General features: G+C 39.0%; 1 protein-coding gene across 7 annotated transcripts in view; it reads left to right on the top strand.

The window, feature by feature from the left end:
- Positions 1-7,356, top strand: part of TAB3 (TGF-beta activated kinase 1 (MAP3K7) binding protein 3) — a 61,711-nt gene extending 54,355 nt beyond the window's left edge. For 5 of the 7 annotated variants that reach the window (XM_015127139.3, XM_015127141.3, XM_015127137.3 and 2 more), the window contains 2 exons: positions 903-1,004; positions 3,198-7,356. In XM_015127139.3, the coding sequence (XP_014982625.1) occupies positions 903-1,004; positions 3,198-3,346 (251 nt within the window). In that variant the 3' untranslated portion in view covers positions 3,347-7,356. The remainder of the gene's footprint in view (positions 1-902; positions 1,005-3,197) is intronic. The other 2 variants (XM_077988308.1, XM_028842403.2) reach the window with 1 other exon arrangement.
- The last annotated feature ends 17,330 nt before the right edge of the window (positions 7,357-24,686 follow it).

Genomic DNA, 24,686 nt, shown 5'->3' with positions numbered 1-24,686 from the left:
TGCCTACAGTTCTTGTCTGTGTTGCAAAGTGTCTGCTGGGCTTCTGCACACATAGGTAACTGGAATTCAGGAAATGATCTGGGAGCACGTGGTTGTCAGTATATAATATCGAGTTGGTTCTGATTTTTCAAGTACTGCTATATTTAAAAAATCCACCAGACACAGTTGCCTGTAATACCAACACTTTGGGAGGCTGAGGTGGGAGGATCACTTGAGGCCAGGAGTTTGAGACCAGCCTGGGCAACATAGTGAGACCCTGTCTCTACAAAAAATAAAATTAAAAAAATTAGCTGGGCGTGGTAGTGGCATGCACCTGTAGTCTTGGCTACTTGGGAGGCTGAGGCACTTCAGCCCAGGAGATCAAAGCTGCAGTGAGCCATGATTGTGCCACTGTACTCCAGCCTGGACAGCAGAACAAGACCCTGTCTCAAAAAAAAAAAAAAAAAAAAAAAAAAACTGTCATTTTCATCACATTTCATCATTCTAATAGCCTTACTGTATGGATAGTACCCATAATTTTTAAATAATTATTGCTTAATCAGATACTTGCTAAAGTATATTTTCCCAAATTTTGCTTTCACATTGACATATATTTGCTATCACTGAGTTTGTACCCTTAATCCATTAAAAAGTAGAAAACAGTGAAATAGGGCATTTGTTCTAAGTAATGGGACAAGATGTAATTGGAGAAGATGGAAAAAGTCGTAAGAACCACTGCTCTGTATAAGTTGTAAAAACAGTATTAAATATGGTACTTGCCCTTGCTAAAAAGGTAACATGAAGTAATAGGAAGGGTAAATGCACTCAGCTGCGTGGGTTGCATGAAAGATCTTGTGAGCCTGTTCACTCTTGGAGTTGAAAGACTGGATCACTTCTTTCTGGCGTTGTTTCTTCTTATGCAGACTCCTCAGACCCCTGCACAATTGAGAGAAAAGCCCGAAGAATTAGCGTGACCTCCAAAGTACAGGCAGACATCCATGACACCCATGCAGCAGCTGCAGATGGTTTGTACTTGTGTGTCCAGAGTTTGTGCAGAATGTCCAAAGACACATGTTAATCTGTGTAGAATTATAAGTAAAACCATACCTTTATTTTCTGCTTTAAAAAATTACCAAGTTTCTAAGGCTGTGCTGTCCAATAGAAATATAATGTAAGCCACATATATAATTTAAAATTTTCTAGTAGCAAAGATGAAATTTTAACATTTTATATAATTCAGTATATACAAACTATTATTTCAATATGAAATCAATATAAAATTATCAGGGAGATGTTTTACATCCTTTTTATACTAAATCTTTGAAATCTGGTGTATATTTTACACTTATAGCAACACTGAGTTTTTAGAGCATGTCTATTAAAAACCAACAACAGTAAGATACAAATTTTTTTAAGTGTTAGGTTTTTGGGCATATTGTTCTTTTAAAAGGTAAAGACAAAAGAGGTCCTTTTCTGAAAATGGCATAGTAGGCCAGGTGTGGTGGCTCACGCCTGTAATCCCAGCACTTCGGGAGGCCGAGAAGGGTGGATCACGAGGTCAGGAGATCAAGACCATCAAGACAGTGAAACCCCGTCTCTACTAAAAATACAAAAATTTAGCCGAGCGTGGTGGCGGGCGCCTGTAGTCCCAGCTACCTGGGAGACTGAGGCAGGAGACTGGCGTGAACCCGGGAGGCTGAGCTTGCAGTGAGCCGAGATAGCGCCACTGCACTCCAGCCTGGGCGACAGAGCGAGACTCTGTCTCAAAAAAACAAAAAAAAAACAAGAAAATGGCATAGTAAACATTTTTCCTCCAACCGAAGGCTTTATTCCTCCATATGAGACAAAAAAGAAAACTGTATTAAATCTACATGTTTTAGAGTCATGAGCCAAACAAAAGACACAAGGTGGGTGATATTGGCAGTTAAAAAGCAATAGTTGAAGCAAGAGAAACAAGCCCATCTCCTATTTATAGTCATAGAAAGCGACTGAAGAACCCAGTAATTTTCTGTTACATCGTAAGGCTAAGATCACCTTCCTGTTTGAGGCTGAGCATTATCATACCTTGGGGTAAGGTTCAGGGTCTAAAATTCAGTTCTCTTTACCTCTTGGGGAATGTTATGACATTTGTCATATAAGGCAAATTGATAAACTAGAAGTCAGCTTGTTAATTTCCAGTGGAAGATATGCCTAGCCCAAAATAGTAACTGACAAAGCTTCCCTAGATCTGTTTCTTTTGTTACCTATTTAAAAAGGTGTTGCTTACCTTAGATCTTAATCTCATTTCCAGTTCATAGTGACCATTTCCAGTTACCCCAGATTCCAGGGTGAATTCCATCTGGAGATCTTTAGTCTCCTATTCATTGACCTCAGTCTCAATAGGGACCTAAAAGACAGAAATTACAGGTTAACTCTAGATGCAAAGAGCTTTTTTGAGCACAAAGCCAGAGGGACTAAGGACCTACGAGGAATGTAAATTTGGATTTCTTTATCAAATCCTGGGGACCAACATAAGGTTGCCAGGTATGGGCATTTTTAAAAACTGATATATGAAGGATTTTTAATGCCAAAAATGTAGGAAAGAATATGAGAATAAAAGTCTTTTATACTGAATGAATTTAGCTTTATGAAAAATGAACTGTAGAATCTTTCTCTTTTCACTGTTCTGGGGAAAACTTTGGTATGAACTGCCACTGCTATTTATGAACCATTAATATAAAATACATGCGTATTGTAGAACTTAAGTTGTCATGGAAGAAGGCACACATTTAGTCAGATGTTTAATATAGTATGGATAGTATTATACTATAGAGAGGAAAAGTCAAGGTGGGCTGAACGTCAGGGAAAACTTACAGAGGCGACAGAATTTAACATGCTATAAAACATTTCTCTCTCTTTTTTTTTTCATTTGGCTGGAATAAAGCATAACTCTCCACTATTTACAGGTAATGACCTAGGAAGGCAGTCTATTCTGGACATATATCCATCTTCTTATAGCCAAAAAAAAAAAAAAAAAGTAATTAGAACAAAGTAAAAGATCAACTTTCTGTTCAACTATGCATTTCCAGTAGATATGTTTACTAATTGGCTTACATATTAAAGTAGGCAATTAACTCCCTTGATTTTTGTGGTATTTTTCTTTTCAGTTTGGGATTATACTTGGAAAAAGGTTAATCTATTTACCTTCCCCCGCCCCCCTTAATCCTAACCTCCCTCAGAGCATCGAACCGGCTCCACACAAAGTCCTCGGACACAACCTCGAGATGAAGACTACGAAGGGGCTCCATGGAATTGTGATAGCTGCACCTTTCTTAACCACCCAGCACTAAATCGCTGTGAGCAGTGCGAGATGCCACGGTACACTTGAATTCAGAAAAGTCTGCGCCAGGTTGAAAGTGAAACTTTGAGCACCACCAGAAGAAAAGGAAACCTCGGGACTCTATTCATCCACCCAGCCTTTTCATTTTCGATTGCACAGCGGGGAGGAGGAATGGCTTTGTGGTCGTTGTGCTCACGAAAGGAAAAATGGGGAGGTCTTTTTTTCTCCTTTCTTAACTCACTACAGTGTGAGAGATAGGAAGGGATACTTGAAACTGGGAAAGGATTCACTCTGTGAAAGAATGTACACACAGAAGTCAAGAGCTCTTCTGTGGTGGAATCCCAATTGTTAAAGTTACTGCTGAGTGGCCCTTATTTTTCAAACTAGAACTTTGAATCATAGTATAAAATGTTACAGTTTATGCAAACTGTGAATTCCCAGAGCAGACTTACCTGGTCGCTGCTCTCTGGAAAACCAAGGCTCCCCGTGCTTCTTCCGGTTGCTTCCTACTAAAGAGGACAACAGGAAAAAGCACCTAGAATATTTTTTTGGGGGGGCGGGGGGCAAATTAATTAAGGGTATTTGTAATTGCTGCTTTTTTCAGGGGTTATTTCCAACACACATACATGCACACAAACAAAATGTTTTAAAATGTGATTTGTAGCAGTCAGGAACTAGGCATATCATGCCTTTGTTTAAAAGTACAATCAGAGGTGGTAAGATGCCTTTGGCTTGTACAGCGATTCATCAAGCTCTATCAACACTGGTAACTAAGACCTACTTATGCCACATAAGAGATGCATTTTTTAAGTTACTGCATGTTTTTATTAAGGCCACCGGTTTTCAAAATAACAAGTCCTTACAAAGTATGATTTTATAAATGATATTCTCGTAACACTGCGCTTTGCCAGTAGCACAGAGAATGTATGCCAAATGCAAGTCCATTCCAAAATCCATTTGGAAATCTTGAACTCAGCTGTGGTTCTTACACTTTGGCAGTCCATAGGGCCTTTTTTTTTTTCCTCCTTCCAATTTTGTGATAAATTCATGATGTTTACAGCACAGATAAAACTTTGTGCCATAATCCTAATTTAGCTGAAAAGAAATCAATATTAACTGTTGGATAAAAACTTACTTGCACATGTTAATAAACCAATGTGAGGGGAATTACAGTTGGCCAATGACAAAGTTGCACACTGCATTATTTGGGAAACGAGAGGGATTGTCAAAAATTATTAAGAGAAAGGTGAATATAGAGGACTTTGAAACAGAACTTTTAAAATTTAACATAACTGTATCTAGAGGTCAGTTGAGTTTCTACAGGCAGTTCAGGTCATTTTAAAGCACTCCTTATTTATGAAATAGAACTTCAGGGTGTGGATAAGTGAAGAGATATAAAATCATGTGACTCACTAAGGCGCATCACTGGAAACTTAATAGCACGTTTCATTAAGGTCTCTGCCATTGCTGGAGTTCCTTCTTAGCTCAGAATTGGAGTTTTGGAATCTTCCCCTCATTTTGGTGAGTATAAACAGCAATAAAGTTAGTAGGTTCTCCCATCCTAAAAGATTTTACCTGAGGATATCATCTTAGGAATATCCATAGACTCTCCCATCAGGTATCTCCCCGAACCCCCATACACAGACACACACCCCCCTTCTAATTTAGCAGTAATCTCTGGCAGACCTGGAAAAGCAAGCTGCTCTTAATAGCATAATGAAACCAAAGGCGTAATAACTCATCATAGTTTTCCATCAGAATCATCATTTCACACTCTGCCTACAGCTTTGAAAACATTTTTTCATATGTGAAAAATTCCCCCAAAATATATCCACTTGTCTCCCAAAGGAAGCGTGGTAATTACACTGATAAAACATCTCTCATACAACAACTGTGGCAAAACTGTGAAAATAACGGTGAGAAAGCAGATGGGCTCAAAAGCATGGTCCCCAAAACAATGTTCTTTAAAGGTTTTTGTAACACTGGTCTCTGTCTCCAATAACAGTCTAGCCGTCCTACTGTTCTGTAATATGCCTTTGCCTTTGTATGGTTTCATATCTCTTTAGTGATGGTCAACCCCACTTGTTTTTAAGTTACAATTTAGGGGAAAATATATATATATACTGCTTGGTGTCCTAGCTAAAAGGTTTACCAGTATTCATAGTGATATGCTGAAGTGGAGGCAATTAACTTGGCAGTTGTCAGTTGAGAATGAAAGTAGCATGTCTGAAAACAGTCTGATGCTTTATAAAACCACGTAGATGACTTTAAAACTATTGCATGAAAATACATCAAGGTTAATTAGCTGTTATACAGTAGATGCATGGTTTCAATTCTTTGGTGATATATCTAGTCAATCATTGTTTTCACCTGCCAGGAAAAGAGAGCAAACAGTCTATTGGATAGGTGTAAAGGGTGGGGTATGCAGTATCAGATTGATTTTAAGGAAGTTTTGTACATGTTAATTTTTAATTGTGCATAAGTTTCATATGCCAACATAGGCTGTATTCAGTTTTAAAACAGGCAAAATGACTTGACACTGATAAATCTGATATATTTAACTGTGTCCCGTATGTATACTGCTTTTTGCCTATGACCAGTTTGAACAAGAATTCACCGAACTTTCAAGGTGCCTTTTCAAAAGGATCTTGTAATCAGTTGGTATGTACAGACAATTGGCATGAAAGTGGTAGGATATAAATCGGATGATGCCTGGCTGCTGAGGTGCCTGTGCTCTCTGGATCAGCTGGTGCACTTCTTGTTTCCTGTAAGAGGTTTGCTTCTTTAAAATGACTAGTTTGATGTATCTGGTAACATATAGACCTGACTATACATTTTACATTATTTCACTATTTTGTAAACTGGGATTTTAGAAAGCACGTTTGCCATTTTGTTAAAGTACATTGCCCCTTAAATTTTGGAGTAGTTTTTAAAAGTTTAAAATGGTAATAGAGGAGCCAGAAACTTTCTAAGCATTGTAAAATGTTTTGAATTGATATTGACTTTGTTTGGAAGAGAGTAGAGGCAGGGGGTTTTAAAGAAACAAAGAAATGCATTGTAAAAATGTAGTTTTAGAGCAGATTAATAATGATGGTGGGGAAAGTGTTGCTAATTTGTTTATTTCCCTGGAAGAAATGGGAAGTGTGATAAGCAGTTTAATTTTTAAGGAGCTGGTCTCAATTTTAGTACTTTTTAATTATGCAAATAAATCAATGTTTCCTTAAATTTTGTCATTGCTTTGTCACAGTTGTCTAGGGTTCATATCCAACCTTCTGTGGCAATTCAATTTTATATAGTCTTTTAAGAGGTAATTGTAATGTATTTCTGACAGTATAAACAAAAAGAATATAAGGCATAGACGAATTGTCCTTTAAAAATATCAATGATGTATCCTGGAATGTGAAGATGTCTCTTTAGAGTTAAAAATCGAATTATTTTAATATTGTACCATTGTTAGACCTTGAATGAGTCCATGTTACCGTGTGTGTCTGTATATCTGTAGAGAAAGAAAAATGACAACTGAAATGTTACTTTTTAAAATCGGAATAAATTGGGCACTGCCTGTGTTGCGCCACTACTGTATCTTTTCGAAAGAATTAACAGTATTTGCCTATTGTAAAAGTTAATTCTGATGACGCTTTCACATTCACCAGACTTCTTTTCCTCTATTATTTGCATCCCCAAATATTTAATACAAGTAGATTCTGCATGGCTTGGGCATTCAGAGATTAATAGAATGATGACTCAATTTTAATTCTAAAGCCATGAAAAGTTACTTTAAGACTGAACAATTCTGAATTATTTATGATACCAAATGTCCATGTTTCTTTCCCTACTGTAAAAGAATTGATCAGTTTCTTCATTAAAGCAGCAAAAACTTATTAAATCTTGTAAATACCATGTCTCTTTTAGATTTCTGTGTATGCTGTGAATGAAATCATTTTGAGATGAAATTGTACAAAGGCATTTTAAAAGGCTCTGCATGCATCGTACCTCCAAACAGTACATATTCGGAAAGTCAAAGATTCCTGCAAAATAAATAAACTAAAAGCAAACACTACATTCTGCATCTTTTCTGTGTAGTTAGAAATTTACAGTATCAAATTAGTTCTAGTGTCAGCACTCATATGTCTGGACTGAAATATGCTGTCTCACAAACCTAATCATCACATTTGTCTTCCTTTATTAGAACATGTAATGTTAGATTTGGGGTATTAAGTGCACATTACTCCAATTGGAAAAATTGGTAAAATTATACATAAGCAGGTTTTATATAAAAGTTGGAATATGTTAGGAACTTCTTTTCATTCCACTTTAGAATGTTATTTACAAAAGAATACGTAGTTTTCTTTTTTAAAAAATCTTTGTCATTTCAGAGGCAAATAACGTTCTGATAATTTGTTAGGGTCTGTAGTAAACCTTTACAACTTTTACACAGAAATTACCACAAATGAATTATAGTAGGTAACACTTTCAGTGATTAAGCACATTTAAATTCAAAATCATTTCCAGGCTGGGCACAATGGCTTATGCTTGTAATCCCAACACTTTGGGAGGTCGAGGTGGGAGGAAGGCTTAAACCCAGAGTTCAAGACCAGTCTGGGCAACATAGTGAAACTCTTGTCCATTCAAAAAATATGCAAATTAGCTGGTCATGGTGGCATAGGCCTGTAGTCCCAGCTACTCGGGAGGCTGAGGTGGGAGGATCGCTTGAGCCCAGGAGGTCAAGGTTACAGTAAGCCCTGGTTGTGCCACTGCACTTCAGCCTGGGCAACAGAGCGAAACTGTCTCAAAAAGGCATTTCCACTACACTGTTTTAATACATGAAAAATTGCAAACATACGCAAGTAGAGATATAATGATCCCCCATTTACTACCCAGCTTCCAAAATTATCTATGTATAAGCGTTCTTATTTCATCTATGTTTTCATTCCACCTCCCCCTAGATTATGTTGAAACAAATCCCAGACATCATATCAATTCACTGGTAAATAAACTTTCAACATAAGCAAAGTACACTCATCACACCTTACAAAATAATTTAAACACTGAATATCCAGTGGTAAGTTTCTCTAACAGTTTCAAAGATTTTTTAACAAGCTTATCCAAATTAGGGTCTAAATAGAGTACATGAAATTGATTATGTCTTTTAAGTCTATATGCATTCTCATAGTCTCTGTCAGAAGCCCAGTCATGTGTTAACTGGATTTTTTGAGACAAGATCTCACTGTGTCACCCAGGCTGGAGTGCAGTGGCACGATCACAGCTCACTGCAGCCTCCAACCCCTGGGCTCAAGTGATCCTCCTGCCTCAGCCTCCTCAGTAGCTGGGACCACAGGCTTGAGTGGTGTCACCATGCCCAGCTTATTTTTTTTTTTTTTTTTTAGGAAATGGGGCCTTGCTATGTTGCCCAGTCTCGGAATATTTTTACAGGGGAATTCCCTCATCTACTATTGAGTTATCCTCCACCACATCTTATAGTTCAATTATGCATAGAATGTGAAAGATAATTTTTAAGACAACTTTTTAAATAGTGTGTGCAGTATTCCCTTCCCCTTGCTTCCTGCACCCTGGGTTGTCCCTTTTAAACGACTGATTTTTAAATAGAAAAGTACTTCAAATCTGTTTGGTTACCACAACAATGGTTCACTGTGGTGCTCATTTTCAGAGACATATCTGGTTTTTTTTTTTTTTTTTTTTTTTTTTTGAGACAGGGTTTTACTCTCACCTAGGCTGGAGTATGCAGCCTCAAACTCCAAAGCTCAAATGATCCTCCCACCTCAGCCTCCCAAGTAGCTGGGATTGCATACGTGTGACACCATGCCCAGTTAACTTTTGTATTTTTAGTAGAAAGAGGGATTTGCCATATTGCTCAGGCTGGTCTCGAACTCATGAGCTCATGCCATCTGCTCACCTCAGCCTCCCAAAGTGCTGGGATTATAGGTGTGAGTCACTGCACCTGGCCCATAATTAGTCTTTAATCCCACTATCACTATGATGATTTCAGGTATTGCCCAGCTCAGTTTTCCACACAGAAGACTGGAGGACTGTTGTGTAGGAGATGCACAGTGTGTATCCCACCTGCATTCCTCCGAAGACTTCCTGACTTGACTTTGTCCTCTTGGCCTTTTTTCTAGAACATTGACCAGGTAATGTTTTATGATGGAGATTTCAAAGATATTAATAGAATATGTGAGTGAGATTTTGTTTTGCAAGTTCCTTATTCTCAGAGCAGTCAAACCATCTCACTTGTCCTGCCTCGTGAACATTGGTGGGTGTGCTTTTGACCACCCTTTCATAACATGACAGTGATAATATATTGTGCAAGAAAAGTGGTGCTGCCTAGCTCTCTAGAGTTTTGCACTGCGGTGGGAACAAAATGCCAGTTACTACATTCTATATTACTTTGTTTTCTTTTGACTGACTTGTGCATTTATTCCTGGGGACTGAGGCAGTTTTCAGGCAATTCCATTCCCTTGATCAAGAACTGCTAACATTTACAGCAATTTCTAAATCCTATCCCCCAATTCTGTTTTCTTTCAAATCATTTAGTCTGATTTGGGTGTGCAAGATTCAAAAAAAGATATATGGAAGGTATTTGGGGTTGGGAGAGGAGAAAATTGGGTTAGCATATGGAAATAGCTTGCATTCTCTATACACTTTGACAGTGAATCAAATGGTCACATGTGGCAGGAAGACTCTGATTTTAAGATTATGATTTGAGATTCTCTTCCCAAATTCCACTGGTGTAACTAACAAAAGCATTTTCAAGGACTAGAGAATAGGCTCTCAGGGTCAGAAATTACAGGAAGCAGATGGGGATGTATGGAGGGCAGTAGCAACCAGTGTCAGCCAGCCCACAATTCTAGCCATCAGTGAAAGTCAACCTGCACATCAAGTCTATGGGACTCCTCAAAAGAACCCATGAAGACCCCCAAACTCTGAGCAGTGGGCAAATGGGAAGGGATCTGTGTGCTGGACAGGAAGCATGTAGATTGCAGCATTTGCTTTCTGGCTCACTTGGCACCACAGTTCACTACAGAAAGCATTTAATGGGAGTGGTTTGGCCACCTAGTTAAGGGGCATAAGGCACCAAGTAACTTCAAGCTGCCACAATGAACATAGAGGAAAAGCTTGCTTGGCCCAGCTGAGGATTCCAGGGAGCAGTTTTCAACCCCGCAATGAATACTTAAAACAGCACCCATTGATGCCTGTTACTGAGTGGCTGAAAAGAAATGCTTAGCAAAGCACTGAACTTCCCGATCTTTCTAATACTTTTAGTAATTTCCAACCAAGAAAAATTAGACTACAGAAGTAGACAAATTTTTGCTTAAGATATTAAAAGAGTTAAACAATGTGACCCACATGGTATTTACAATTCTTTAAAAATCAAATGTACATGAAGATGTAGCATTCTGAAAAAAGAATCTCATTCTACAGAAGGGAAAGAGAAAACCTTAATTTCTAAATTGAATTCCAAACAAAATTTACAACCATGTTGTATCTCTCAAAAAGGAACAATCAGATCAAAAAAGGTTTCCTTCAAAGGAAAACTAATTTTTGCTAAAACTCTAAAATACAAATACAGGTAGTGAAGTTCAGAAAACTGAGTCAATAGAGATTCTAGAATTCGGAGGAAAGAGATACTGAGATGAAGAGCTGACATAGAGAAGAAATAAACGTGAAACTAGACTCAGGAGATGCAATAAGGAATACCAGAAAAAACAAACACAGCAGATAGGAGAGAAGCAATGAAGATACAAGAAACATGGGACAGGAGGACTGAAAAAATCTTACCTATGAAGGTCAAATAAAGGAACACAATTGTCTGATTTTCACGTGCAAAATAGACAAATAGTGAATATTATCAGTTTAGTTAAATCTACTATAATAAAACTTTATACCTCTCAATAACCAACTGTTCTTTCAAATGTCCAAACATTTACCCCCCAAAAAATCAAGAAAACCTCAATTCCTAAAACGGAATTATACAGGCCACATTTTTCTGACTGTAAGGCATCAAATCTAAAAATAACTAAAATCAAGCCACCTGAAAATGAAAAGAAAAAGCTCTTCCAAATAATTCAAAAATGGAATAAAAAATAATTGTCAGATTTAGTTCAGGTGACTCAACAAGAGCCTGTGGCAAAGACATTATCTCATAGACTAAAAAGATGTTCAGCTCCCAAAGAACAGGAGAAAATAAAAGAGTGCCATATCCCAGTGATGTTTTATATTGTGCAAATGTTGAATTATTTCTAGATGTAAATGAATTGTCCACACTCATAATAGAAGCTGTTGCACAAAGCAATAATTCAGAACCGTAGCTGATGTCACTTGTGGGAAATACATTTCCAACACAAGATGTCTCTATGCAAACTCTAACAATGAAATGAAATCATGTCAAAATTTGCAGCCCAGCGATAGTCTGAGAGAACACTCTGTCAATACGGCCGGTGTCAAGAATCCTCATGAACTGGAGAGCCCTGGGGAAAGAGCTGGATCAGAAGTATTCCAAGGCCAAGCTGATGTGTAACATGTGTGAGAAAGTGTTTTTAGAAGCCATCAGCTTAAGAATGCATGTGAGTATACATAAAGGAGTCAAACTCTGTATCTGCCACGTCTGTGGAAAGGTATGTATGCATTGTAACTAGCTGAAAACGCATGTAAGAACTCATACGGGTGAGAAGCCTTACAAATGTGAATTATGTGATAAAGGCTTAGCTCAAACATGCCGGGTAATCACCCATAGTCACATGTATCATGGTAAGAAAAAAAAAAAAAAACCTGTAAATGTGATATATGCGATTTACAATTCGCAACCGCTAGCAGTCTCAGTATCACGCAAACACACTGATATGGTTTGGCTCTATATCCCCAACCAAATCTCATGTCAAACTGTAATCCCCATGTGTTGAAGGAGGGGCCTGGTGGGAGGTGATTAGATCATGAGGGTGGATTTCCCCCTTGCTGTTCTCATTTAGTGAGTTCTTAGAGATCTGATGTGTTTTAAAAGTGTGTAGCACTTCCCCATTTACTCTCTTCTCTCTCCTGCCACCAAGTAAAGAAGGTGCTTGCTTTCCTTTGTGCCTTCCGCCATGATTGTAAGTTGCCTGAGGCCTCCCAGCCATGCTTCCGGTTAAGCCTGTGGAACTGTGAGTCAATCAAACCCTTCCTTCATAAATTAACCAGTCTCAGGTAGTTCTTTGTAGCAGTGTGAAAACAGACTAATACAGACACCTAGTGGAGAGAAGTCATATGCCTAAGAAAGAGGAGTGGACGGAGATTTGCCTAACCTAGCAGCAAACTGACCTGTCAGGTTTGCATGCATATTAAAGGAAGCCTTACGTGTGTCACACCCAGAAGATGGTATTTCCTGCCCCTAATTCTTATCACGCATACTTGAAACAAACAGGTGAAAACATATACAAAGCATTTGTGGGAAAACTTCTATTTCTTCAGAAGTCAAACACTTTGAATCCCATCAATAAGACAGACCATTTATGATGCAAAAATTCTTACAAAGATATTAAAAAATATAAAGAATAAAACAGAAGTTCATTCTGGAACAGACAAAGCTCTAGATTTCAGTATAGAGGATCATATCATGCTTGGAGTGAATAAGATTCCATACAGAAAAGTCCTGAATCAGAAACTATGGATTTGAAAGTTTCTGAAAAGGCTTTAACACTGACTCTTCCTCTTGGGACTAAGGACCTGTTATCAATAATCAGGCTCTTACAACAGATCCTTCTCATGGTTAGCTGGGAACCAGAGATAATTTTTTTTTTTTTTTTGCAATAACTTATACTGACTTTGTGAGGAGTATGAAATGACTAAAATATCTGATAGTAGACATAAATATCTCTTGTAAAAATTTCATTCACCAAAGTAAAAGCACCTCATACCGCATCCTATTTCCCCTAATTTATTATTAAATTGATAAAAATTGTCTTATGTACATGATGCTTAGAAATATGTATACATTGTGGAATGGCTAAATTGAGCTAATTAACATATGCATTACCTCACATCATTATTTTTATGGTGAGAACACTTTACATCCACTCTCCCAGCATTTTTCAAGAACACAATATATTGCTTTGTTTTGAGATGGGTGGTGGGGGGGGTCTCACTATGCTGATCAGGTTGGTCTTGAACTCCTGGCCTCAAGTGATCCTTTCACCTCTGCCTCCTAAAGTGCTGGGATTACAGCCATGAGCCACTGCGCCTGGCCAAGAATACAATATATTGTTAACTACAGTCACCAGGTGGTGCAATACATCTCTTGAACTTATTTCTCCTAACTGAAATGTTGCATCCTTTGACCAACATCTCCCCAATCTTCCCACTCCCCGGCCTCTAAATAACCAACATTCTTCGCTTTGCTTCTGTGAATTTGCCTTTTTAGCTTCTACATATGAGGGAGATGCAAATCAAAACTACAATGCAATACCACCTTACTCCTGCAAGAATGGCCATACTTCTAGAAATCAAATAATAGATGCAGGCATGGATGTGGTGAAAAGGGAACACTTTTACACTGCTGGTGGGAGTGTAAACTAGTATAACCATGATGGAAAACAATGTGTAGATTCCTTAAAGAACTAAAAGTAGATCTACCATTGACTCAGCAATCACACTAGTGGGTATCTACCCAGAGGAAAAGAAGTCATTATGTGAAAAAGATACTTGCACACACATGTTTATAGGAACACAATTTGCAATTCCAAAAATATGGAACCGGCCCAAATGCCCATCAATCAATGAGTGGATAAAGAAACTGTGGTGGATAAAGTAACTGTGGTATATATATATACACACACACACACACATACATACACATACACACCATGGAATACTACTCAGCCAAGAAAAGGAACAAAATAATGGTATTCACAGCAACCTGGATGGAATTGGAGACCATTATTCTATTTTTTTTTTTTTTTTTTTTTGAGGCGGAGTCTCGCTCTGTCGCCCAGGCTGGAGTGCAGTGGCGCGATCTCGGCTCACTGCAAGCTCCGCCTCCCGGGTTCCCGCCATTCTCCTGCCTCAGCCTCCCGAGTAGCTGGGACTACAGGCGCCGCCACCACGCCCGGCTAATTTTTTTGTATTTTTAGTGGAGACGGGGTTTCATTGTGTTAGCCAGGATGGTCTCGATCTCCTGACCTCGTGATCCGCCCGTCTCGGCCTCCCAAAGTGCTGGGATTACAGGCTTGAGCCACCGCGCCCGGCCGGAGACCATTATTCTAAATGAAGTAACTCAGGAATGGAAAACCAAACACCGTATGTTCTCACTCATAATTGGGAGCCAAGCTATGAGGATGCAAAGGCATAAGAATGAAACAATGGACTTTGGGGACTCAGGGGAAAGGCTGTGAGGGGTGACTACACACTGGATACAGTGTACACTGCTTGTGTGATGGGTGCACCAAAATCTCTCAGAAATCACCACTAAAGAACTTATCTATGTAACTAAATACTACCTGTTCTCCCAAAATCTATTGAAATAAAAATTTAAAACACACACACACACACACACACACACACACACACAGAGAGAGAGAGAGAGAGAGAGAGAGAGAGAGAGAGAGAGAGAGAGAGAGAGAGAGAGAGAGAGATTGATTCTAGTGAAAAAGTCCCCCAACTTGGGGGAAAAAAAAAAGAGAACTACCTGAGACCTTACATTCCTAGGATAAATCCCACTTGGTCATGGTGTACAATCCTTTAAACACACTCTTGGACTCAATTTGCTAGTATTTTGTTGAGGATTCTTGCATCTATATTCATAAGGATACTGGTCAGTAATTTCCTTGTGATGTCTTTGTCTGGCTTGGTATCAAGGTAATGCTAGCCTCACAGAATAAGACAGGAGGTGTTCCCTTCAATTCTATTTTTTGGAAGAATTTGAGAAGAATTGGTGTAAATTTGTCTTTAAATGTTTGGTAGAATTGACCACTAAAGCCATGTAGTCCTGGATGTTTCCTTTTTAGAAGGTTTTTGATTACTCATTCAATCTGCTGTAAGTCTAAGAAATTACATTTCTTCTTGAGTCCTTTAGGTAATTTGTGTGTTTCTAGGAATTTGTCCATTTCATTTAGGTTATCTAATTTCTTGGTGTGTAATTGTCCATAGTATTCTCTCACAATCCTTTTTATTTCTGTAATATTAGTAATAATGTCTCCAACTTCATTTCTGATTTTAGATATTTATATCTTTTCCTTGTCAGTCTAGCTTAAGGTTTGTCCATTTTCTTTTCCTTTTCAAAGAACCAACTTTTGTTTTTATTGTCTCTTGTTTTTCTATACTCTATTTTAGTTATCTCTGCTCTAACCATTATTTCCTTCCTTCTGCCAGCTTTTGGTTTAATTCACTATTTTTTCTAGTTCCTCAAGGTGTAAAGTTAGCTATTAAGATTTTCGTTGTGTGGTTGTTTTTTTGTTTTGTTTTGTTTTTGCTATTGTTTCTTGAGACAGAATCTCACTGTCTCCTGGGCTGAGTGCAGTGGTACCATGTTGGCTCTCACTTTAACCTTCGCCTCCTGGGTTCAAGCGATTCTCATGCCTCCGCCTCTTGAGTAGCTGGAATTACAGGCATGCACCACCACATCTGGCTAATTTTTGTATTTTTAGTAGAGATGGGGTTTCATCATGTTGGCCAGGCTGGTCTTGAACTCATGGCCACAAGCGATCCACCCACCTTGGCCTCTCCAAGTGCTAGGATTACAGGCATGAGCCACCACATCGGGCCAAGTAGTGGCACTTACAGCTATAAATTTTCCTCTGAGGGCGCCTTCACTGCATCCCATAAGTTTTGATATGTTGTGATTTACTTTTCATTCATCTCTAAGTATTTTCTAATTTTTCTTTTGATTTCTTTTTTGACCCGTTGGTTGTTCTTGTTGTTTAATTGCCACATATTTGGGAATTTTCCAGTTTTCCTTCTTTTATTGATTTCTAATTTTATTCTATTATGGTCAGAGAAGATACCTTGTATGATTTCACTCTTTTTAAATCTATTGAGACTTGTAAAGCCTAATATATGGTCTATCCTGAAGAATGTTCCATGTGCACTGGATAAGAATGTACATTCTGCTGTTGTTGAATGGAATGTTCTATATATGTCTGTTAGGCTTAGATGGTTTAATGTTTCAGGCCTCTATTTCTTTATTGGTCTTTTGTCTAGATGTTTTATCCAAGATTTGAAGTGTTGTACTGAAGCTTCCAACTATTATTGCATAACTGTATTTCGCCCATCAATTCTGTCAGTTTGCATCATGTTTTGTAATAATGATAGTTTTAAAATAGTAATTATAGCATAATGATAATAATAGCTAACAGCTTTTTAGCAGTTAGGATATGCTAGGCACTATTCTTTGTGCCTTGACTGTAATAACTCATTTAATTTTCACAACTCAATGAGGCAGAGTGCTATTATCATTTACATTTTAAAAATGAGGTGGCTGAATTTGAGAGAAATAAAGCAATTTGTAGAAGATGACAAAGCAAGTAGGTGGTAGGTGGAACAAGGATTTCATAGATAGAATCCTTAACCATTAATAGTCTAGGCTATACCCTAAAACAAAAATAAAACACCATCATAGGAATTCATATGGCATAAAAAGATGTAGTATATGTGTATGCTTATGCTTGCAGAAATATGGGTATTTTTTTAAAATGAGCTTAACACAAATGGAGGAGTTAATATAGTGTTTCATTCATTGTGCCCATTCAGAAAGTAAACATTTTTTCTTTGTACCTAAATGTTAATCCTGAAAGCAGTTCATGTTTACTATTGGAAACTAGCATATCCAAATCTGGGGCCAAGAGCGGTGGCTCATGCCTGTAATCCCAGCACTTTGGGAGGCCACGGTGGGCGGATCACTTGAGGTCAGGACTTTGAGACCTGCCTGGCCAACATGGTGAAACCCCATCTCTACTAAAACTACAAAAATTAGCCAGGTGTGGTGGTGGGCGCCTATAATCCCAGCTATTTGGGAAGCTGAGGCAGGAGAATAACTTGAACCCGGGAGGCAGAGGTTGCAGCGAGCCGAGATCCTGCCATTGCGCTCTGGCCTGGCTGACAAGAGTGAAACTCTGTCTCAATAAACTATAATTTAAAAAAAAAAAAAAAAAAAGAAAGAAAAAAAAAACCCTGCTCTTTGCAACAATGTAGATGGACCTGGAGGGTATTACCTTAAGAGAAATAAGCCAGATACAGAAAGACAAATACTATATGATTTCATTTATATGTGGAATCTAAAAGAGTCAAGCTCATAGAATCAGAGAGTAGATTAGTAGTTGCCAGGGGTAGGGGAACAAGGAAATGGGGAAGTGATGGTTAAAGGGTACAGAGTTTCAGTTATACAAAACTAAGTTTTGGAAATCTATAGAGCATAGTACTACTGTATTGTGTACTTAACATTTGTTAATGGTAGTTTTTTATTTTTTTTTCTTTTTGAGATGGAGTCTCACTCTGTCCCACAGGCTGGAGTACAGTGGCACAATCTCAGTTCATTACAACCTCTGCCTGCCAGGTTCAAGAGATTCTCATGCCTCATCCTCCCAGGTAGCTGGGATTACAGGCGTCCACCACCATGCCCAGCTAATTTTCACACTTTTAGTAGATATGGGGTTTCACCATCTTGGCCAGGCTGATCTCAAACTCCTATCTTCAAGTGATCTGTAGGGCAGATCTTATATTTTGTTCTTACCACAAAACAAGCAACCAGAAATGGTGGCTCACACCGGTAATCCCAGCACTTTGGGAGGCTGAGGCAGGAGAATAGCTTGAGGCTAGAAGTTCAAGATCAGCCTGGGCAACATAGTAAGATCCTGTCTCTACAAAAAAATGTTTAAACTAGCTAGGTATGGTGGTGTGTGCCTGTAGTCCCATGAACTCGGAAGGGTGAGGCAGGAGAATTGCTTGAGCCCAGGGAGTTTGAGGTTTCAGTGAAGTATGGTTTGCACTACTACACTCCAGCCTATGTGGCACAGTGAGACCCTGTTTCATAAAACACACACACACACACACACACAAACTTTTGGATATATTGATGACCTTGACAGTGATGCTTTCACAGATATATATTTATCCCCAAACTCATCAAGATTAAGTATGTGCAGCTTTTTAGATGTCAATCATACCTTAATAAGGCAGTCAAAAAAAATAAAGATACTGGAAATCTTAGCTCTTATAAATCCATCCACATGGATAAGCTGCTTTGTCAAAATATTTATATATATTTCAATTAAGCAGATATCAAATAGTGAATCTAATGATTATTTATATTGAAATATTAATGTGTGGGAGTCTCATTAGATTTTAAACTGCCACACAATCTCTTAGAATAGTGCAATTTATTCTACAGAATTGAACATATTATGTGACTTAAGGATTGTCATATTAATTATAGGCAACTGAATATAGAAAACTTTAAATTACAATTTTGAGGATATATGAAGTTGTGGGGACTCCAGCTTGGTCGGTAACCATCATGCACTACATTAAATGTAAGGCAGATGAGTCTTACACCATATTCTAACTAATGAATGGTTCTCTCGCATACACGAATTACCACCTTTTACATGACTAATGGTTATTTATCTTAAAAGAGCATATACCACTATTCTTTTTCTATGCAATCTTCCACAGTGGAGGCCAGATGAAATTACATCTCAGATGAAATTACTTGGCCCGTTTGTTTCCTTTGCTACAAACCTGGAATGAACTTAAACCATTTTTAATATCAAGTATCATGGTGTTATGCTAAAGTCATAAAAGATGTTACCACTGGGAGAAGCTGGGTGAAGGGTTCATAGGACTCTATGTGCTATGTCTGCTATCTTCTGTGAATCTACAATTATTTTAAAAGATAAAAGTTTAAATATCAAAAGTTTGTAAGGACATCAAGTTATCTTAGGCAACCCAAACCGTTAATCCTGTTCTCAAAAGTGATATGTTGAATATTGCATCCAGACTAGGCCTTCTAGTTTTCACAATGTTGCTGTTACAAACCTTTATATATATATACATACACACACACACACACACACATATATATACACATACATACACACACACACATATATATACACATACATACACACATACATACACAAGCATATATACACACATACACACACACACACACACATATATATATGTATGTGTGGTGTGTATATATATATAAAAGTGCTCTGTAATGCTGACTCTCAACAATCTAAATTAGACCTAAATGAAACTTGTGTTAATACAATGGAATCATAATCTAATTTCTACTTTGATTTCTAAACCCAATTACAGAAATTTCCTCAACATCATACCAAAAGTAACTCTTTCATTACTCCTTTCTGAATCATAGGAGTTTCTAAAGACTGTGGCATTAAAACCTGGGTGTGGTGGCTTCTGCCTAGAATCCCAGCTACGTGGGAGGCTGAGGTGGAAGGACTGATTGAGCCCAGGAGGTTGAACCTGCAGTGAGCTGAGAATGCACCACTGCACTCCAGCCTGAGCGACAGAGTGAGACTCCATCTCTTAAAAAAACCCTAAAAATAAAACAATGGAGTTCAAGTTTGCAAGTATTTGTGCCGTTAGGAATATGAATCTTTGCTCATTCTTAGAGAAATATAAAGCACAAGGCAGATGGACCCTGTCTGCTAAGGCGTCCACTTTTTCCAGAATTATGTGTGCCCCGACAAAAATTCTTACAGACAATGCCTCACTTCTCCAATTGGAAATAAATTCTTCCACATACCCTCTCCCATGGAGCTCAAATGAATGAAGCAGTGTATACTGAAGATGTAAAACGGTGTGTATAGACACACATGTAGCAAATGCTATTAAGAAATATAGCTTTCTAATGTTACAAAGAAATTATGGCATGTACATGCAACAGAATATTATTCTACTTTAAAAACAAAGGAAATCCTGCCCTTTGCAACCATATAGATGAACCTGGAGGGTACTAGGTTAAGAGAAATAAGCCAGGCACAGAAAGACAAATACTATATGATTTCATGTGTATGCGGAATCAAGAGTCAACTCATAGAGCACAGAGTAGACTAGCAGTTGCCAGGGCTAGGGGAACAAGGAAATGGGGAAGTGATGGTTAAAGGGTACAAAGTTTCAGTTATGCAAACTAAGTTTTGGAGGTCTATAGAGCATAGTGCTAACAATGCTGTATTATATACTTAACATTTGTTAACAGGGCAGGGTTTGTTTTTCGTTTTGTTTTATTTTGAGATGGAATCTTACTCTGTGGTGCAGGCTGTAGTACAGTGGTGTGATCTTGGCTCATTACAACCTCTGCCTCCCATGTTTGAGAGATTCTTGTGCCTCAGCCTCCCAAGCAGCTGGGATTACAGGCGCCTGCTACCATGCCCAGCTAATTTTTGTATTTGCAGTAGAGACGGGGTTTCACCATGTTGGCCATGCTGGTGAAGTTTAACCATAAACTTGAACTCCATCATTTTATTTTTAGTTTTGTCTTTTAAGAGATGGGGTCTCACTCTGTCCTTCAGGCTGGAGTGCAGTGGTGCCATCTCAGCTCACTGCAACTTCAACTTCCTGGGCTCAAGCAATCTTCCTACCCCAGGCTCCTGAGTAGCTGGGACTATAGGCAGAAGCCACCATACCCCGGTTTTAATGCCATAGTTTTGAAAAACTCTTATGATTCAGAAGGGAGTAATGAAATACTAATTAAAATGTGTCAGATTTTTTGGGTCTTTTGAGTTGTTTCACCAAAAACATAGGTTTTGAATTTTAAACTATGGGAAAAGTCCATGGTTTTTTTTGTTGTTGTTGTTGTTGTTTTTTGTTTTTTGTTTTTTGTTTTTTTGAGACGGGGTCTTGCTCTGTCACCCAGGCTGGAGTGCAGTGGCCGGATCTCAGCTCACTGCAAGCTCCGCCTCCCAGGTTCAAGCCATTCTCCTGCCTCAGCCTCCCGAGTAGCTGGGACTACAGGCGCCCGCCACCTCGCCTGGCTAGTTTTTTGTATTTTTTAGTAGAGACGGGGTTTCACCGGGTTCGCCAGGATGGTCTCGATCTCCTGACCTTGTGATCCACCCGTCTCGGCCTCCCAAAGTGCTGGGATTACAGGCTTGAGCCACCGCGCCCGGCCAAGTCCATGGTTTTAAAACCACACTAAAAATGATTATGATTGTTTACAAAAGAAGGATCAGGCAGGTTTTGGCAGCAGATGAGTTTCCTAACTCTATGAAGTCAGGCACCTCAGCCTCCTGAGTAGCTGGGACTATAGGCACATGCTACCACATCCAGCTAATTTTTTAATTTTTTGTAAGGACAAGGTCTCACTATGTTACCCAGGCTGGTTTTGAACTCCTGAGCTCAAGTGATCTGCCCGCCTGGGCCTCCCAAAGGGCTGGGATTACAGGCGTGAGCCACTGGACCCACCCTGTAGCGCTTTTTTGTGCTCCTGAGCTCTATGCAACTCTTACAAGTGGGTATTTGGACAAAAGCACCTACTGATTTCATTTGTGGTCTCTAAGTCTTCTCTGAGGGAGTCCCACGTATCATCTCCAGCAGTGGAATGGAAGATGCCTATCTCTGCCTCAGAAACTTGAGATTTTTATACCCGTTTTGAGCAGGTGATCTTTGTCTTTAGTGTGATCTTTAAGGATGTTTGCCTGATGATTGGGCCCCCTCAGATTGCTAGAGTTATACAATTTCAGTTGATGGATGGATTGTTGTTTTATGTCCTGTATTATCTTTAAGCCAATGTGAGCTGCAGATTTTTATTCCCCAATCGAAGGTACAGTCATGCTTTACATGACTAGATCTTGTTCAGACCTCACCCTAGGCCACCTAACTCAGAAGTTAATAGCTGTTGGGACCCAGGAATCAATGTTTTAAAAACTCCCTAATAATTCTGATCTCCAGCCAGGGATTAGAACCACTGGACTAGAGTTGCAAAAGTTTTTACTTTAAAATGTCTGAGGACTAGGATTTTGACCTCCTGATAACACCACCTACTTTATTATTTATTTATTTATTTATGATAGGGGGTCTCACTCTGTCGCCCAGACTGGAGTGCAGTGGTGCAATCTCGGCTCACTGAAACCTCCACCTCCCAGGCTCAAGGGATCCTCCCATCTCAGCCTCCCGAGTAGCTGGGACCACAGGCACACACCACCAGACTTAACTAATTTGTTGTATTTTTGGTAGAGACAGGGTTTCGCCATGTTGCCCAGGCTGGTCTCAAACTCCTGGGCTCAAGAGAGCCCTTTGCCTCGGCCTTCCAAAGTGCTGGGATTACAGGCATGAGCCACCATGACCAGCCATACACCATCTACTTTGGTGAAATACCTGAGATCCCATGGATGTGAAGCAATTGTCATGAAAATTCAACTTCGCTAAAGTGGGGCTTTTTTTGAGATTTTTAAGTATATTTGCATTGAAAGTGAGTCGTAGATTTGGTTGAGTCACATGGTCATCAAAATATATTTGGCTTAAAGTACTCTTACATCATTAACCCTTTAAATTTTGATAGCTTTTGTGCTGTTTGTGCTTTTGACACGAGAGATCAAATGAAAAAAATTCACATACACAAGCTTACTTTTCCATTTTAACTTTAGAACTCTGGCTTTTTCATAACCAGTTATTTGGACTAGTATAAACACATTACCTTTGGTCAACAGATAGGCTTTCCACTTGGAACATTCTAGGTTTATCTCTCATAAAAAATAAGTGGCTGAGCTTGAACCCAGAAGGCTGAGGTTGCAGTGAGCCGAGATTGCGCCATTACACTCCAGCCTGGGCGACAAGAGTGAGACTCCATCTCAAACAAACAAACAAAAAAATTAGTGGTTGAGCATTTTTTTTTCTGACATGGAGCTGGGACTTGAATCTTCTGGTAAGTAGATTTAAGTCACATCTTTCTACCTAATGCTAGCCCTTGTTTTACACATGGCTGAGGAACAATTTAAGACCAAAAAAAACCCTCATGTCTCCAAATGAGGTTTTTCTATACATATATACAGTTGTACATAGCACCTGGCAAATAATGGGAGCTGCATAAAGACTTGATTGAGGCTGGGTGCAGTGGCTCACATCTGTAATCCCAGCAGTTTGGGAGGACGAGGCAGGTAGATCACTTGAGCTCACGAATTTGAGACTAGCCTGGGCAACACAGCAAAACCCTATCTCTACAAAATTTAGCCAGGCATGGTGGTATACACCTGTGGTCTCAGTTACTTGGGAGGCTGAGGTGGGAAGATGGCTTGAGCCCAGGAGGCAGACGTTGTAGTGAACCGAGATTGTGCCACTGCATTCCAGCCTGGGTGACAGAGCCAGACCTTGTCTCAAAAGAAGAAGAAAAAACAAATACTCGATTGAATGAATGTCTGGTATACTTGGGTCAATAAGTCAAGAAGATTGTTGGGGGTGGGGATGGGGAGCTGACAATAGTCATATTTCATGAATGAATGGTAGTGCCACTGAGATATTTTGTCACAAAGGAAAGAGAAGCTTAATACAGCCAGCCAGTCTCAGTGGAGGATTGAGAGGCAGTGATGGCTCTGATCCCAGTATGAGGACAACACAGGTTGTCCAACAGTGCCAGAGCAGCCCTGGCCCGGGCCACTAAGGAAGTGTGCTATGCCCTCGGGGCAAAGCCTGCATGCAGAAACCCCATTCTGCAGTGTTCCCAGGCCCGAGTACCCTGTTCTAGGATCATTCTATTAACACTACTGAGAAAGACGGAGGGGGTGCCCGATGCTCTCTTATTTTTAAAGCGGTGTGTGTAAATGCTGAAGAAACTTTGAAATCATCACAGATGGACATGAAGACACAGATGTGAACTTCAGCTTGGGGGGCAGAGAGGTTCAGCAGTGGGATCCCAGCTTATCTGGCCATGGTAACTCTATCCACCAGAACTGTGGACACAGGTAAAGGATCTTGAGAATTCCCAGAAATACTTCGTCTGGTATAGCCCTTAATTGTCCTTCAGGATTCATTTTCCACATCTTCCCTTTAGTACTAGAAATCTCTGAGTTCTAGTTTACAGAACATAAGAGTATGGCTTCTGTTTGTGATCTATATGTGAGTTTCCGTTATTTTATTCTCCACATGATTACAACTTAGACCAGAATCCCTACCATTTTCTCATGCCAGGGACTTTAATTACTAATAATTTATGCTGCAAAACTAAAGAGTTTAATGTTTAAGAGATATTTGAAAATAAACATGTAAATTAAAATGAAAAGATTAAATGGAAAAACTGGAGAGAGAGCAACAGATGAGTTATTTTAATGAGAGAGAATAAGAATCTATTTCCTTATTTAAGTTACTGATATATAGAAGTACACACATCCTCAATGTACAGCCTGAAAATTTTTACATATATAGACACCCATGTACTCAACCAGAT

This window comes from Macaca mulatta, chromosome X (genome assembly GCF_049350105.2).
Source record: "Macaca mulatta isolate MMU2019108-1 chromosome X, T2T-MMU8v2.0, whole genome shotgun sequence".
Classification (NCBI taxonomy): domain Eukaryota; kingdom Metazoa; phylum Chordata; class Mammalia; order Primates; family Cercopithecidae; genus Macaca; species Macaca mulatta.
Note: the sequence above shows the minus strand (reverse complement) of the source record. Positions and strands in the feature narration are given on the sequence as shown.